Source organism: Denticeps clupeoides, chromosome 2 (genome assembly GCF_900700375.1).
Source record: "Denticeps clupeoides chromosome 2, fDenClu1.1, whole genome shotgun sequence".
Lineage (NCBI taxonomy): Eukaryota > Metazoa > Chordata > Actinopteri > Clupeiformes > Denticipitidae > Denticeps > Denticeps clupeoides.
This window is the reverse complement of record NC_041708.1, coordinates 32,077,355-32,093,444: the sequence shown is the minus strand read 5'-3', so window position 1 is coordinate 32,093,444 and position 16,090 is coordinate 32,077,355. Positions and strand designations below refer to the sequence as shown.

Genomic DNA, 16,090 nt, shown 5'->3' with positions numbered 1-16,090 from the left:
AGAAAGTTTTTAGAGATAATTACAAATTAACAGCAAAGTGACTAGTTTTAATTTTGTAACATCAACTAATATAATAACCCCCTAATCATATTTTTATAAAGTTTGATTAGATATGGATAGGTAATGGTTCACAGAATATTAAAATGGAATCATAAAACAGAATATCTTTATACAGATATTGTAAAAGATAGAAATATCTAAATACACAATATGAATAATAATAATTATAGTTTGAATTCCATTTTTTAATTTCTCACAAAGAGGGAAAACTGAACAAAATTTTGTGAGCAAATTTGTATGAGAGCATATGGCTGGCCACACTGCTCCCCATTTAATACATGTTTCTTTTGACATCAATAATTCCTTGGTATCCAGGAGCGTCTGGAACGCTTCCAGAGCAATTATAAAGTTGCCTTGGAAACTGAGGCATTGTGCCAGTGTGAGAAAACAACACACAATGATGGAGAAACAGGAGGCAAAAATGAAATGAATAATACAAATACACAGACTAGCAATATGGGATTTTTGGTTATTATATATTCATTTTTAGTTCATTATATATTTTAATTTATATTCATTATATAAGGTATTTAAATTTTTTTTTTGTCTCTGCATGCCTACCTTTATATTAAGTGTACTACTGCAAGGTGATACAAATTTTACCCTTTTCTAGGGCAGAATATGAGATGTTATGGAGTGGAGTAATGTATTGTAACCTTATGCTAAGCTAATGAACGGCAAGAATAAAGCGCGGTAATGAGCGTGCTTTAACATTCATCTTTCTGGGGCTCATTACGTGTGAATGTGACAACCTCGTTAAAACCGGACACCAGATTACTGAAATGAATAAAGAGCACAACCTTCATGGTCCCTCTGCCTTTTCCCCCTATCTCCTCTCATTCGTTCTCCTCTGATCTCTCTCTTTAGTCTCTTGCACACACGCACGCATGCACACACGCACACACGCACACACTCATATACACACACAATGGGATAAAGCTGGACCGGGGCTCAGACGGCCTGCCGTGCTTTTCAAAGGCCTCTCATGACTCTGTGTTTGTTCAGTTGGTGTTTTGGTGGAGCCCCTGTTGCAAAGTTCTTGCATCATTTTGTTTGATCTTAGCCAGACAAAAATATGTATGAAGTTGCTTCAAGTGCAGAGCCGGGTTGCTTAACAGTTCCACACAGGCTCTACGAGCCTGGGCGCGTATGAATTTGTCACATTATTAGTTTAATATTGTCTGCTAAAACAAGAAAATGGTCTTAAAAAAAATGGGCAAACACCAATCAGGTTTCCCACACACTGGGCAAGCGATGTAGCTTCAGCTGTTGACTTGGCCTAACAAGCCTCAGCGTCGGCAGCAGAAGCCTCTCTGCCTTAAAAACCACTCCAACCCACTCATTTGAAAAGGTAGTACGAAGCGAGCGCCACGCTGATGAATCTAGCCTAAATTATGCAGAGGCTGCCTGCATAATTTTATTATTCATTTATTAATTACATATTCCTGCTTCGTTCGGCTGTTTGAAGAGTCAGCTCATATGAGATGACATTGTCATTTGTTCTCATTAGTGTTACCCAGAGAAATCAATAATTGCATTCAAGGGAACCATTTATTATTTAAAATAACCTTAGCAAGCCCACAAGTGTCATTTCAAGCTATTTGTAAGAACAAATGTTTTTAATCCGCACGCGGTATCCGTTGTACTCGAGGAGCTACATGCTCCCAGACACACACACATCACCTGCCCTCGGCATGACACGGAGCGGGTTTGAATGTTTTGTGACCCAGCTGGCCATGTAAAAAAAAGGGTGCAAATGAGAGGTTCAGCTTTCATGTAAATTTAACAGAGCTTGTTTGCAGATGAGCTTTTTTTTTTTTTTTTTTTCCCACTCCTGCCCAGCCACCTCGTAGTCTGAAACCTGATTCAATACTGCCCTCATGCGGCAGGAAGGTGCCATTGCATTTAGATGCACTGGTTACCTTGTCATCCCACCATGGGAAACAACATCTTCGAACAAGGAGATCGTGAGCATGACAAACTTGAGATTAGGACAGCATCTTGCCTCAAAAGCAAAGATGAAACTTCAATGTGATGTGTAATATTTGCTTAGCTGGTGATATAAAAGTGGTTAGGGTACCAACCCTAACCACTGATAACGAAAAATAAATTCCCTCCTTCTCAGAAACAGGCAGAGTATAGAGGTGACTGGAGTAGACAATGCAGTACATAATTAAATAACATTATATTCTCAACGAATGCTGATTTGATACACATTCTTTTTTTTTTTCAAACATTGTCTTTTACATTTATCATTCTAAACACGGGGGCTCCTCAGGGGTGTGTGCTGAGCCCCCTTCTCTTCACTCTGCTGACCCACGACTGCACTCCGTCACACTGCTCCAACCTCTTCATCAAGTTTGCGGATGACACGACTGTGGTGGGTCTCATTAATAACAGGGATGAGTCCAACTACAGAAGCAAGGTGAGCCGCCTGGCCACGTGGTGCGGAGACAACAATCTCTCTCTGAATGTGGAGAAGACGAAAGAGATTGTTGTTGACTTCAGGAGAGGAAATACTCAGCATGCTCCTCTGACCATCAACGGTGCATCTGTGGAGAGAGTGAGCAGCACCAAGTTCCTGGGTGTGCACATTACTGAGGATCTCTCCTGGACAAAAAACACCACTGCACTGGCCAAGAAAGCACAGCAGCGCCTCTACTTCCTCCGCAAACTTAGAAGAGCAAGAGCACCAGCCCCCATCATGTACATGTTCTACCGAGGAACCATCGAGAACATCCTGTCTAGCTGCTTCACTGTGTGGTTTGGAGCCTGCAATGTCCTGCCATAAAACTCTCCAACGCATAGTCAGAGCAGCTGAGAGAATCATCGGTGTCCCTCTCCCCTCCCTCCAAGACATCTACAGCACACGTCTCACCAAAAAAGCCCTCGGCAGAGCAGCCGATCCCACCCACCCAACGCAAACCTTCTTCAGCCTGCTGCCATCAGGGAGGAGACTGCGGAGTCTCCAGGCCAGGACCAGCAGACTGAAGGACAGCTTCACCCATCAGGCTGTCAGGAAGCTCAACTCTCTCCCGGCTCTGCCCCCACTCCCCCCACTCCCCTCACTCCCCTCTTCTGCCCCACAAACTTTTCTACCTCACACTACTCAGTCTGTTTCAAGACTGCTCTGACACTTTTTACACTTTTCACACCTTACAAGCTCTGTTGCACTACATTGTTCACATTGTTTACGTGGTTTGCACTCTCCACCATGTGCCCTTATTTTTATATTGTGTTTTTATATATTATGCCTATTTTTATACCCTTGTATTTAATGTTATTGTTATATTTAATGTTACTTGTATGCACAAGTAACATTGTATGCAGGTGAACACGATCAGGGAACATTGCACAGGACGAACATGAAACTCCGGTCCGGACTCCGGATCCGGAGTGACCCCGGTCCGGATCATGACAGTACCCCCTCCCTCAAAGGCACTACCACCTGGGAGTGCCCACAAAACGGTCCATGAACGGGGGGAGAAGTCCATAAGGACGAGTGGCGGTTGTCCTGCACCTGCGGCGTCAGGCCCGGGCCAAAGCACGGCTCGTCCGTGGGGGACCGGCGTCCTGTCCTCCGACCGCAGGGGTTCCGGACCAGAGTTTCCTGTTAGTCCTGTGTAATGTTCCCTGATCGTGTTCACCTGCTGTCTATTTCTATAATTGTATAAAGCTATCCTGTTCGTGTCTGTTCGCCGTCGGGTCATTGTGCGTGTTAATGTTCCCTTGTCCTGTGAAGTTTGTATTAAACCCCTGTCCTGTGATCGTGCGAATGCGTCCTCCTTCATGCCTTGTCCAGCCCACCCGTGACACCTGTACATGTCTCCTCATTGGCATCTGCACCTGTTCTGAAGGGTTTTCCACTCCCTTCTGCATTTGTGTTTTTGCCATTGCAAACACCACATTTTCATTGTTACCCCTGTTCAGTCACAATGTTCATGATGTTTTTGATGGTTGCTGGTTTCCTGTGTTGAGAATTCTGGTTGAGTATATTGAATGGAACCTTTCTAGCTACAGTGCCAAAGAGAGTGGGTTACTTCAGCATGAGATTTTGCTGATGCATGTAAATGTGAAGAAAATAATTCATCCAAACAAGCTGCACGGTGGAACTCAGTTCGAACCCTGCCTAGGACCTTCCATGGACTTTGCATGCTCTGCCCTTGTTAGGGGAAAGCTGTGAGTGTATGAGTCCCAGGATGGGTTCCGGCAGTGGACCTCTTTGGACCAAATTTCTACATGTATTTATGTAGAAATAAAAAGAGCTGTCAAAATAAAAACATGAATCACTATAATATAAGTTAATGTGTTATTAATTGGTTGTGGTGATCCAATTTTAATGCTTCTACTTTATAATATAATACCTGCAGCAGTGTAGAAAACCATGCAGGCACACAGACCATTTCACAGAAGCATTCATCAAATGCTTGGAAACACAAATAGCTCAAAGTTGCTCAAATCCTTATATTGGTCCAAAACATTCACTTGCTGCCTAATACATTCCACCCACTTCCATGTGTCATTATAATTAGGATATTTTGGCCTGTCATAATGGTATGGCAAATCTATGCATCTACAACTATGACTTTAGTGCTCTTAAGAGAAAACTTTGTTCAAAAGAAGAATGAGATTTTTTCTACCACCACACGTAACATCACCTGCTTTTTTAAAATGAAGTAAGAGATAAAGTCTACCTGGAATAAATGGCCTGGCGCAGATGTGGTGCTGCTGAACCCTATCCAGTCTGAAGCCTGCAGACCAGACAGCATGCTGTCCTTGGCCTAATGAGGTGAATCGGGTGCCCGCCCCCGGTGTGTCGTGACCCCCGGTGTAAGTGCAGGTGGCCTTGACACAAAGCTCAGCTGTTGTGGAGCTGATGCAGGCAACACAGAAGTGTCCTAAACACCAAGCATCACCTAAGAACCTTCACATCAAAGTGAAGTAAATTAACCCTTTAACACTCTACACCTTGAGCATGAACATACAATAACAATGTGTAACCAAGTTGAATTTCTTAAAGAACTTTTTAACTAACAATATTTTTATTGGCAATGACTCCTGCATAGTACTTAGAGGATCCATGAATGCTACAATTCTGTCAGTGTGCTGGAAGTATCTTCCAGGGAAACTGACTCAAAAGCACCTTTCAGGACGTTTAACTCCACCGTCCGCATATTCATACAGCAATACATCCTGCTGAAAAACTCACACTGGATGCTCTCTTAGAAAGTGGCACAGAGTTGCCATTAGCAGCTCCACCATGGATACAAGAATAGACAGGTTGTGACCCTACTGCCTGCATATTTTCAGTTTTCATATAAACTTACTTGTCATCATATTTGTGATCCAATTTTAATGCTTCAATTTTTCAGATATAAAAACCTGCAGCAGTGTTGCAAACATTGCAGGCATACAGACCATTTCACTATACAGGGAGTGCAGAATTATTAGGCAAGTTGTATTTTTGAGGAATAATTTTATTATTGAACAACAACCATGTTCTCAATGAACCCAAAAAACGCATTAATATCAAAGCTGAATGTTTTTGGAAGTAGACACTGTTCAGAGAGGTGTACTGTTTTCCCTCCTTGTAAATCTCACATTTGATGATAGACCACAGGTTCTCAATGGGGTTCAGATCAGGTGAACAAGGAGGCCATGTCATTAGATTTTCTTCTTTTATACCCTTTCTTGCCAGCCACGCTGTGGAGTACTTGGGCGCGTGTGATGGAGCATTGTCCTGCATGAAAATCATGTTTTTCTTGAAGGATGCAGACTTCTTCCTGTACCACTGCTTGAAGAAGGTGTCTTCCAGAAACTGGCAGTAGGACTGGGAGTTGAGCTTGACTCTATCCTCAACCCGAAAAGGCCCCACAAGCTCATCTTTGATGATACCAGCCCAAACCAGTACTCCACCTCCACCTTGCTGGCGTCTGAGTCGGACTGGAGCTCTCTGCCCTTTACCAATCCAGCCACGGGCCCATCCATCTGGCCCATCAAGACTCACTCTCATTTCATCAGTCCATAAAACCTTAGAAAAATCAGTCTTGAGATATTTCTTGGCCCAGTCTTGATGTTTCAGCTTGTGTGTCTTGTTCAGTGGTGGTCGTCTTTCAGCCTTTCTTACCTTGGCCATGTCTCTGAGTATTGCACACCTTGTGCTTTCGGGCACTCCAGTGATGTTGCAGCTCTGAAATATGGCCAAACTGGTGGCAAGTGGCATCTTGGCAGCTGCACGCTTGACTTTTCTCAGTTCATGGGCAGTTATTTTGCGCCTTGGTTTTTCCACACGCTTCTTGCGACCCTGTTGACTATTTTGAATGAAACGCTTGATTGTTCGATGATCACGCTTCAGAAGCTTTGCAATTTTAAGAGTGCTGCATCCCTCTGCAAGATATCTCACTATTTTTTACTTTTCTGAGCCTGTCAAGTCCTTCTTTTGACCCATTTTGCCAAAGGAAAGGAAGTTGCCGGAAGAGGAAATGGAAGCGGGCGGTGGCAAGTTTAAAAGTGAGGTAACCCCAAGGAGACACGCCCGCTCTTTGTATGAGTTTACTCACCAGAGACGCTAGCTCTCTCACCCCCGACCTAAGATAATTGTGATTCCTGAAATACGACCTTCGCCTGCCCACGACTTCGAGAACTGCCTGATCCCCTGGAAACCACGAAAAGAACCCCGACCGGAAATTCCTGGCTACCTGCCCCTGACCTTGAACCTACCTGACCCATCGGTTAAGACGGGATTCCATGCTCCCCCACCTTCCTGCCGCCCAAGACCTACTCCCGTCCAGTCCAAAATCCCGGATCATCCTGAAACCCGCCGTCTTCCGGTTCTCCTCTGCCCCGGTCCTTCTCAAAGATCCCGAACTGACTCCCTGCTGCGTCGCAGCGCGTCCATTGCGTCCTCAATCCTCGCCGGCCAGGCGCCTCCGGTCCTCCTGCCCCGCTCGCCCAGTGTCCTCTACCGGTACGACGGCTTATCCCCACGCCCAAAGTATGTCTGCAAGTATGTCATGGAATTCCCCCTGTGACAGGTGTTGAAGTCATTAGACCCCACCCCTTCTCATTACAGAGATGCACATCACCTAATATGCTTAATTGGTAGTAGGCTTTCGAGCCTATACAGCTTGGAGTAAGACAACATGCATGAAGAGGATGATGTGGACAAAATACTCATTTGCCTAATAATTCTGCGCTCCCTGTAGATGGTTATATGAGTTATTTTCCTATTTGCTCTGAGTTTTAATGAAATAAATAAAAGTTCCCTTTGATATTACTAATAATGTATGAGACGAAACACCATTTTCATTAGTTTAACATTTATTACCCCCAAATTTTGACTATATTAGGAATATCCCCAATTAACAAAAATTGACAATGTCAGTAGCGGGTCAATGACAGCTTGACAGCGACGTCTCATGCTCCTCACTACCCTCATGATGTTGTTCTGAGGCAATACGCTCCACTCTTCCACAAGTGCTACATGCAGTTCTGCCAGGTCACGTGGGGGTAGGGTACAATCATTCAGTCTCTGCTTCAACTGGTCCCAGACGTGCTCTATGGGGTTCAGGTCAGGGGACATTGATGGCCATACCACAAGAGGCACTCCAACTTCCTGAAGTCAATTCTGTCACGATGTGGTGGAGCATTATCATCCATGAACAGAAAGTTGGGGGTGTGCTGGTGGAACTGGGGGATGATGGTGGGTTCTATGTCTCTGAGGTAAGAATGTGCAGTGAATGAGCAATGTACAGATCTGTTTCGTGCTGTCTGGTGATGCCCAAACTGTTGCACTTCCTCCACCAAAGCAAACCCTGGGGACCATGTTGACCTCAGCGTATCGCTCACCTCGCCTTCTCCAGCAACGCTGACATGACACAGGATGGTAGACCACTGCTGCATATCACTCGTGAATCTCCTGGGTCTGTCATAATCTCTACCAGTAGTTCTGTGTCATGATGCAAGTCTGCTGAAGACACTTTGAGACACACCAAGTTCATGAGCCACATCTGACTTCATGCCATCACCCTGAAGGCGCGGCATAGCCATGTGACGCTGCTCGTCCATTAAGTGTCCGTTAAGTTGCATGTTCATTGCTGTTTGACTGATGAACTTGGAATGACTTACTGACAAGTGAAAGTGAAGTGATTGTCATTGTGATACACAGCAGCACAGCACACAGTGCACACAGTGAAATTTGTCCTCTGCATTTAACCCATCACTCTTGGTGAGCAGTGGGCAGCCATGACAGGCACCCGGGGAGCAGTGTGAGGGGACAGTGCTTTGCTCAGTGGCACCTCAGTGGTACCTTGGCGGATCGGGATTCTGATTACGGGGCCACGTCCTTAACCGCTAGGCCACCACTAGGCCAGCGCTAGGCCACAATACCAGCTTTTTATACCCACAGAACATTGAAATTGATGCCACATTGTGAAAGGTGGTTTCTTGGTATTTGTCCCAATATAAGGCACACCTGTACACAATGAGACCATTACATGGAAAACACAAAATGGGGTGTGTCTATCACCCAAATACAATTGCATCTCTATCCCCAAAATGACTGAAGTGAAACAAACACTGTATATATGACATCCACTAACTATATATATATAGTATCTCACAAAAGTGAGTGCAGCACTCATATTTTTGTACATATTTTACTGTATCTTTCCTTGGCACAACAATGATGATATGACACTTAATAACTGAAGACACTGCCAGTAATGTCTAAACTTCTGGCAACAAAAGTGAGCAGACTCCTAAATGGTGCCCTCGTGTGTAAGGAAGCAGACTCATAACCGACGGGTTCCAATCCTGAGCAACCAAGGTACTACTGAGTGGTGAGAATGATGAGGGATCTGAAGTAGAAGGGTGCTGACCCTTCCTTGGTGATGCAAGCATCAGTATTTTGAATCTGATGCGGGCAGCTATAGGAAGCCAGTGGAGGGAAAGCAGCAGTTGAGTGGTGTGTGAAGGTTCTTTCGCCACGCCATTACCCTCCTAAACAGCTGAACTGTCACACTGCTACACACTGCAACACCTACAGCATTGCAACTGCACTTTATGTGGTATTATTTCTGTCATATTTAAATTTTTCTGTATGTAAGATAGTATTTTATATTTTATACTTTTGTATTTGAGAGACACCATCGACCAGAAATCAAATTCCTTCCTTCAGAGTTTGATTCATCACATGCATAGTTATAGCAGTGCATGTAGTGAAATGCATCCTGAACCACTGTTTAATAAGGTATAATAAGGGCTGTGAGGTAGGATGGTGCTACTCCATGTTTGGCTTTGTAGGCCAGCGTCAGTATTTTGAATCTGATGCGTGCAGCTACTGGGATCTAGTGGAGGGAACGCAGCAGAGGCGTGGTGTGGGAATTTGGGAAGGTTGAAGATCTTTTCACTTAGGGGTGTACTCATTTTTTAAATGCAGAGGACAAATTTCACTGTGTGCACTGTGTGCTGTGCTGCTGTGTATCACGTGTGACAATCACTTCACTTTTTTTTTTAAACATTAATGGCTGTGTGTTTAGTTATTGTGAGGCGACAGCAAACCACTGTTATACATTCCTAATAACTTCCACTTTACCACCAACGGTTCACTGTGGAAAATTTAGAAGTGAGGAAATTTCACACACTGCAGAGACAACATCCTATCACCGTGCCACACAGGATCGTCACTGAAAGAGAACAAAGGAAGTCATTCTTTAACTAATGTTTGTTAATGTGGTCGGCACACCTCGGAGATTGGTTTTGCACACCTGTGGCCATGGAAGTGGGTGGAACACGTGACTTCAATTATTTGGAGGCCATTATTGGAAGCTACTGACCCTCTAGGTCAACCTATGGATTAATAAAAAATGTAAACAGGGCATTAATAATTTTCTTTCTCTTTACATTTGTTTATTCCCCTTTTACCACACAAATATGACCCGATCAAAACATAATCTAAATGGTAATCTATGGCTTGTGTGGTCTCAGCTCATGCTATCACATTCTACTGCACTCCACATATTTTTAAAACAATAATTACAATTACATTTACCAGACGCCCTTATCCAGAGCGACTTACAATCAGTAGTTACAGGGACAGTCTCCCTGGAGCAATTTAGGGTTAAGTGTCTTGCTCAGGGACACAGTGGTGGTTAGTGGGATTCGAACCCGGGTCTTCTGGTTCATAGGCGAGTGTGTTACCCACTAGGCTACTACCACCCTAATTAGAATTATTAGATTTCAGATAGCAGTAAGTTATATAGTTTATCTGGTCACATGGCTTTAGTTTTTCCTCGACGTACTAAATGAAGGAGTTCGAAATGGAAAGAGGCGCCTAATTTGGAGCATAACTGGTTCTGACTGTGAGGCCTGGAGCTATTCTCAGAGACGGCTGACGCCAAAGAACTTCTGTGAAAGGAAGAACCTGCATCTGCCGTTTCCGTCCGTGTTCAGTCACATGGTCTGCCCAGAGCTCGTGTAAAGTGTTCGTAAACTTCTAGAAAACTTAGGCAAATATGATTATGTCCGAATATTTAGTGGGATTATAAGTAATTATAGTAAAGAATAGGACTCGTGGTGCTGAATAATGAATCCGCGGATTTGATTACCACAGTTTAATTCTGCCTTGCAGGCTTGTTCGAAACTTAACACGTTATTTAACAAAACTATGCAATGACTAAATAGTACAATTGTGCTCCTGTCAAATATGTTTAGTTGCTTAAACCTGGAGCGTCAATCACAGAGCGCACCAATGTATGGGACCGCACTCGGAACTACGGCCAGTGGAGAGTTGAACGTCTTGAACCGAAAACGATCTTTGTCACGCCACACCTTCTTAAAGGCGGAGTCAGGGATGACGCGGGCCAATCGGATATTTCATTTAATACAGGCCCATAGAACACTTGACGGCCCGCTATCTGCCTCGCGGGGAGACGTCTGGGTGAGATTTTCTTTTTTTTTTTTAAATGATTTTTTATCCATGTTTTATTCGCGCTGTGTGTATATATATATATTTTTTTTGGTGTCTTGTTTTGCGAACCTCTTTCCCCTCCGCCATACCGTTCAGTTGGTTGCGCGCCGCCTTAAACAGGCTAAATCCGATTTGTTGTGGTGATCCGCTTCTAGAATCTGGTCGGAATTACACATTACAGGTCTTGAAACACCGCGGTCCAATTTGACTTTTCTCGAGCAGACTAAAGTTGAGGGGGGGACAGGGCGGTGGGGACAGGGATGCGATTTCCTTTGGTCACGCGCATCTGTCCGCCTGTCTCCAGGAAAGGATGAACATGTACATGGTGCCCAATCCCGGAATTCCAGGGTGCCCACCTGGTCTGGAGTACCTCACCCAGGTAAGCAACATCACAAAAGTTCATTGTAGGCCTCCCCCCCCCCCCCCTACTGATGTGCTTCTGCGTCCTTCCAGATCGACCAGTTGCTGATAAAGCAAAAGGTTGAAATTATAGAAGGTTGGTAACACTTTGTAATTTCTGGTGATATTTAAAAATCAAAAAAATTGTCACGAAGCATGTATGGCCGTATTGTGACAGCTATTAGTGTTGTGATGCAGCCCTGGTAGGGTTCGAGAGTAACAACAAGTATGAGATCCGCAACTCGATGGGCCAGAACGTGTTCTACGCTGTGGAGGAAAACGATTGCCTCAGCCGCCAGTGCTGCGGGCCACTTCGCTCATTTGTCATCCGTGTCCTTGACAACTTTGGGCAGGAAGTCATCACCGTCACTCGACCGCTAAAATGCATGTCGTGCTTCTTTCCCTGCTGCTTGCAAGAGGTAAGACCACCCCCCCCCGCCCTGTCACCCAACAGCTTTGGCCTTTGGTCACGTTGTGGAACCCGTTTCGCTTGTTCCCTTGTGTGCAGCTGGAGATCCAGGCCCCCCCGGGAAACACGGTGGGGTATGTCGTCCAGCAGTGGCACCCGTTCATCCCCAAGTTCGTCATCAAAAATGAGCACCGTGAGCCAGTCCTGAAACTGCACGGGCCCTTCTGTGGCTGGAGCTGCCTGCCCGACGTGGACTTTGAGGTGTGACCCCTCTAACGTCTCAGGTTTCACTCTGGCCCGTGCATAAAAAGACTGTGGATCTAATAACATGCATAATGAAGTTGAAATTGAAGATTGTCATTTCAGCTACATACATGTCAGCGAAGAAGCTGGTGCTACATGTAGCATATTGAACAATTAAACAAAGTTACACACAGACAGCACTAAACTAGTGAAATGAATTATAACTGCAAAGTAAAAATATTGCAACAGGGCAATAATAAATCATATGATCCAATATAAGAGGTAGTGTGTGTGTGTGTGTGTGTGTGTGTGTCAGTCCAGCGTGTAATGTCCCTGAGGGTTCAGGCGTCTGATGGCCTGTGGGATGAAGCTGTTGCAGAGTCTGGCAGTGAGGGCCCAAACGCTTCGGTACCTTTTTCCGGATGGTAGGATGGTGAAGAGTGCATGTGAGGGGTGTGTAGAGTCCATCACAATGCTGGTGGCTTTCCGGATGCAGCGGTAAATGTCTGTTATGGAGGGAAGAGGGACTCCGATGATCTTCTCAGCTGTCCTCACTATCTGCAGTAGGGAATTTTGGTCCGATGTGGTACACTTCCCAAACCCGACAGTGAATGCTATCAATGGTCCCTCTATAGAAGGTGGTGAGGATGGCTTTCCTCAGCCTCCGCAGGAAGTAAAGATGCAACATGCATGTAGCAACATGGAGGTTTGCTCTGCTCTGATATCTCTGATGGCTTTGTAATCATGAAAAATTAGAGGTGTAAGAGCCTGCTGTCGAAACTGTGAAAACATAGTTTCCTGCAGTGCTATTTTGCTTTATCTCATCTTAATACTAGCAAAGCGAATGCCTTACTCAAACCTGGAATCAGTGCATAACAGTTATTGGCTGTGATTGAAGCGTTAGATGACTGAGAGGATTAAGAGTATTTTCTATGCTGCGCAACTGATATTTAATAGTTGTGATTTATTAGCAAAAACAGAGATAACCAAAAGAACAACTTTCCTGGACATTCTGTATTGCAAAGAGAAGCTGCACATACGTTTTTGGAAAATTAATTTGATTAATTAATGAAAACAGTCAGACGTTTGGTACTAATAATGGCTGTAAAGCTTTACCATTTGGTGGACCATTTGCTCTAATTTCGAGTATTGGTCTATATCTATGTATATATGAAACTAAAGACCAAAAATTCTTATTAGATGTCACCCCTGAAACATGGCCTGCTTATAAAAATGACGCCTCTTTTCACTATTGCTGTAGGGTTAAAAACTAGATTTACCTTTCTCTGGTGCAGGGAAAGGCTTTGCAAGGTTTTTTGGTTTGTGTTGTTGGTGGTGTTATTCTAAAAAATACATGATCAGTCTAGGATTAATCACGCTGCATATCGTTTTGTGGTAGCCAGCCTAATGTCCCGGCATGGTAAGGGAATAAACTGTGATGGACAGTGAGTGAGTGGGATAGTGGGAATTATGTTTGTCTATACTTAAAGACGTGTCTTAGGTCTTATCTCATGAAGACTTCTGTTTCTGTGACAAAACTATGACTATTATTAGTAGAAGGCTTATTACCATGTACCAGACCCGTGTCATCACTGTTTAAAAGTGCATACATTCTTTTCAGACCTTGCAGTATGTCTGATTTGGGTGAGAGATCCAAATGCATTTATGCAATTCTGGACCATACTGAAGAACCATCAAAAAGCATCTGAGAAATGTTGCCTCTTGCTGAAGGAAAACAGCTCTGTGTTCGGAAATGGAAACAAGTTTATTTGTATGTAAGATTATCCAATCCCACAATACACATATGGAGACACTTTCTAAGGGCTCTCGGCTTGTGATCGTGTTAGTTAAATTGGATCTTCGCGTCTGAACAGATTGTAGTTGTGCGGGTGCCAACCGCTCTCAGTCACACTCACTATCCAGAACCGCTGACTCGTAAGCCGGGTCGTCGCTGCCAGTGCCATCGTGGAACACTGGCCTCAGGGTGGGGACTCACACAGAATGGGCCGCAAGCCCACCGCAGTCTAAAGACGTGGGCACAACCCATCGTCTCCATCAGAGGGCGTTAAAACAGAGCTGATCGTCTGCATTCACAGGCAGCCTTTGCGTATTAGTTTGTTGGCGACACCATTTCATATTTTGCGTAACTACGTATTCTTTCGGAATGGCAGATTCTCACCATGGATGAAGTCAACAAAATTGGCAAAATCAGCAAGCAGTGGTCTGGGCTTCTCCGGGAGGCCTTCACAGATACTGACAACTTTGGAATCCAGTTTCCTTTGGACCTGGATGTTAGGATGAAGGCTGTTATGATCGGAGCCTGCTTTCTGATTGTAAGTATCAATCTTTTATGCTGCATTGAGTGTTTTTGTTGATGGGTATGAACATGCAACCTCATAATTGATCTCTCCTTTCAGGACTTCATGTTCTTTGAAACAAATAACTAATACAGTTTTGAAGAAGGTGCTGTGGATTTGTCATGAGCAGCAAATATCCTGAAGCCAACCCCTCAGACCGCGGTCTCAAGGTCTCAATTGCACTCTTACAACAGGTACATCAAGGACAAGCGGGAGCTCGATTGACTGTGAACCAGTATCTGTACTGCTGTAGATGTAGATCTTCATCACGGGACGTTGCTGTGATGCTGGAGAAGCTGGTAATGACGATGCCACTTTGAACGTTGGCCGCAGAATTAAGATTTATTTGTGGTAGTGCATAGTGTGTAACGTGTGGTACTTTGGCCAATATCCACCCTTCCGGGTTATTAAAAGAAATCCAGTTAACAAAAAAATACAATAAAATATCTAAATGCTTTGCACTTACAGTGACCAAACGTGTTACCAAATCACAGCTCTATATTTATGTAGACATATATTTTTTAATGTCAGTACCTCTTTGGTTTTTGCATATTTGTTTACATTTGAATTATGTGCATTTATTTCAACAGTCCTTGGCATGCAGATGGACTAGCCATATAGATGTTGGCCATGTTGCAAAGGATCACTTTGCATTTGCCTTGTTATATCAGTTTACATAAGGGATACAGTATTTCACATTGCTGTATAATTTCACAAAAGTAACTTCATATTGAGCACATGTTTTTTTTATTATCCAGATGTAATAACACCATGTTAGGTAATGAACTACGTAGGGAAAAACAAACACCACTGGCATAGTTGTATGTAATTTTTTCAGATTAACAGTAGAGGGCATGAAAACTCTTCCTACTATTATCACTGTTCATTTATCCCAAACTATATCTATGTTCAGTTGTTGTGTTGTTATTTTTTTAAGCTATTTATTTGCAAAATGACTCAGGTATGCATGCAACTAACACTATGGAACTTTTGAAATCCAAAATCAGCAATGCCTGTTGACAAAAATGCAGATTGATATTATGCTGAATGTAGTCCGAACATGCACTGTCCTTGGTGGTTTGTAATAAAATAGCCATATATTTTCATGTGCTCAAGAAGTCATTTCATTGCTATGATTTAAAAGGTTTTTTTGTTTCAATGTGTTTCAATTTTTTTATTGAGGATGGAGTGCATTTTCCAGCTCTATCTGAAATATAACATGTGACGAGTTGCCTTGCTAGTTAGTTGCTAACTTTCCAAGACCTAATTGCTTGCTTCTTTGCTTCATTTCACATCATGGGGAAGATTGAGATGCTGGAAAAAAAGCTCTACATAATAATAATAATAATAATAATAATAATTTCTTCCATTTATATAAGCTTCCACCTGGTTGGATGGTGTGACTGAAGCCATTTTAATGTTCTGCACCCACCAGCTATGGGGCCATATAGTCTGTTCAATAAAAGGGATTATTAGGAGGCCACAGTCGAAAGGTTCTAAGTAGGACAAGCCTGCGAACTGGGGCCACAAATCTCTGGAAGCCAGAACAAATTCAGCATGCCTTCCAAAGAGGTCTCCCATCCAGTTACTGAAGAGTCTGGAGCACCTCCGTGAGCGCCGGCAATCACATGGACTTAGTTTGGGCACTTGACT

General features: G+C 43.7%; 1 protein-coding gene across 2 annotated transcripts; it reads left to right on the top strand.

The window, feature by feature from the left end:
• Nucleotides 1-10,917: 10,917 nt before the first annotated feature.
• On the top strand, nt 10,918-15,541 carry LOC114780027 (phospholipid scramblase 1). Of its 2 annotated transcripts, none has more exons than XM_028967551.1 (7): nt 10,918-10,999; nt 11,334-11,408; nt 11,483-11,525; nt 11,627-11,847; nt 11,937-12,098; nt 14,252-14,413; nt 14,498-15,541. In XM_028967551.1, exons 2-7 carry the CDS (start codon nt 11,340-11,342, stop codon nt 14,525-14,527), a joined length of 687 nt encoding a protein of 228 aa, XP_028823384.1. In that variant the 5' UTR covers nt 10,918-10,999; nt 11,334-11,339; the 3' UTR covers nt 14,528-15,541. The 2 variants fall into 2 exon arrangements, with proteins under 2 accessions (XP_028823384.1, XP_028823385.1); XM_028967552.1 differs by having other exon boundaries at nt 10,988-10,999; nt 11,614-11,847.
• The last annotated feature ends 549 nt before the right edge of the window (nt 15,542-16,090 follow it).

Bases quoted from the DNA above. Each gene is read 5' to 3' on its own strand.
- LOC114780027 (XM_028967551.1), top strand. From the start codon at position 11,340: ATGAACATGTACATGGTGCCCAATCCCGGAATTCCAGGGTGCCCACCT. The intron at 11,848-11,936 runs GTAAGACCACCC...CCTTGTGTGCAG, and splicing joins TTCCCTGCTGCTTGCAAGAG to CTGGAGATCCAGGCCCCCCC. The intron at 14,414-14,497 runs GTAAGTATCAAT...CTCTCCTTTCAG, and splicing joins TCGGAGCCTGCTTTCTGATT to GACTTCATGTTCTTTGAAAC.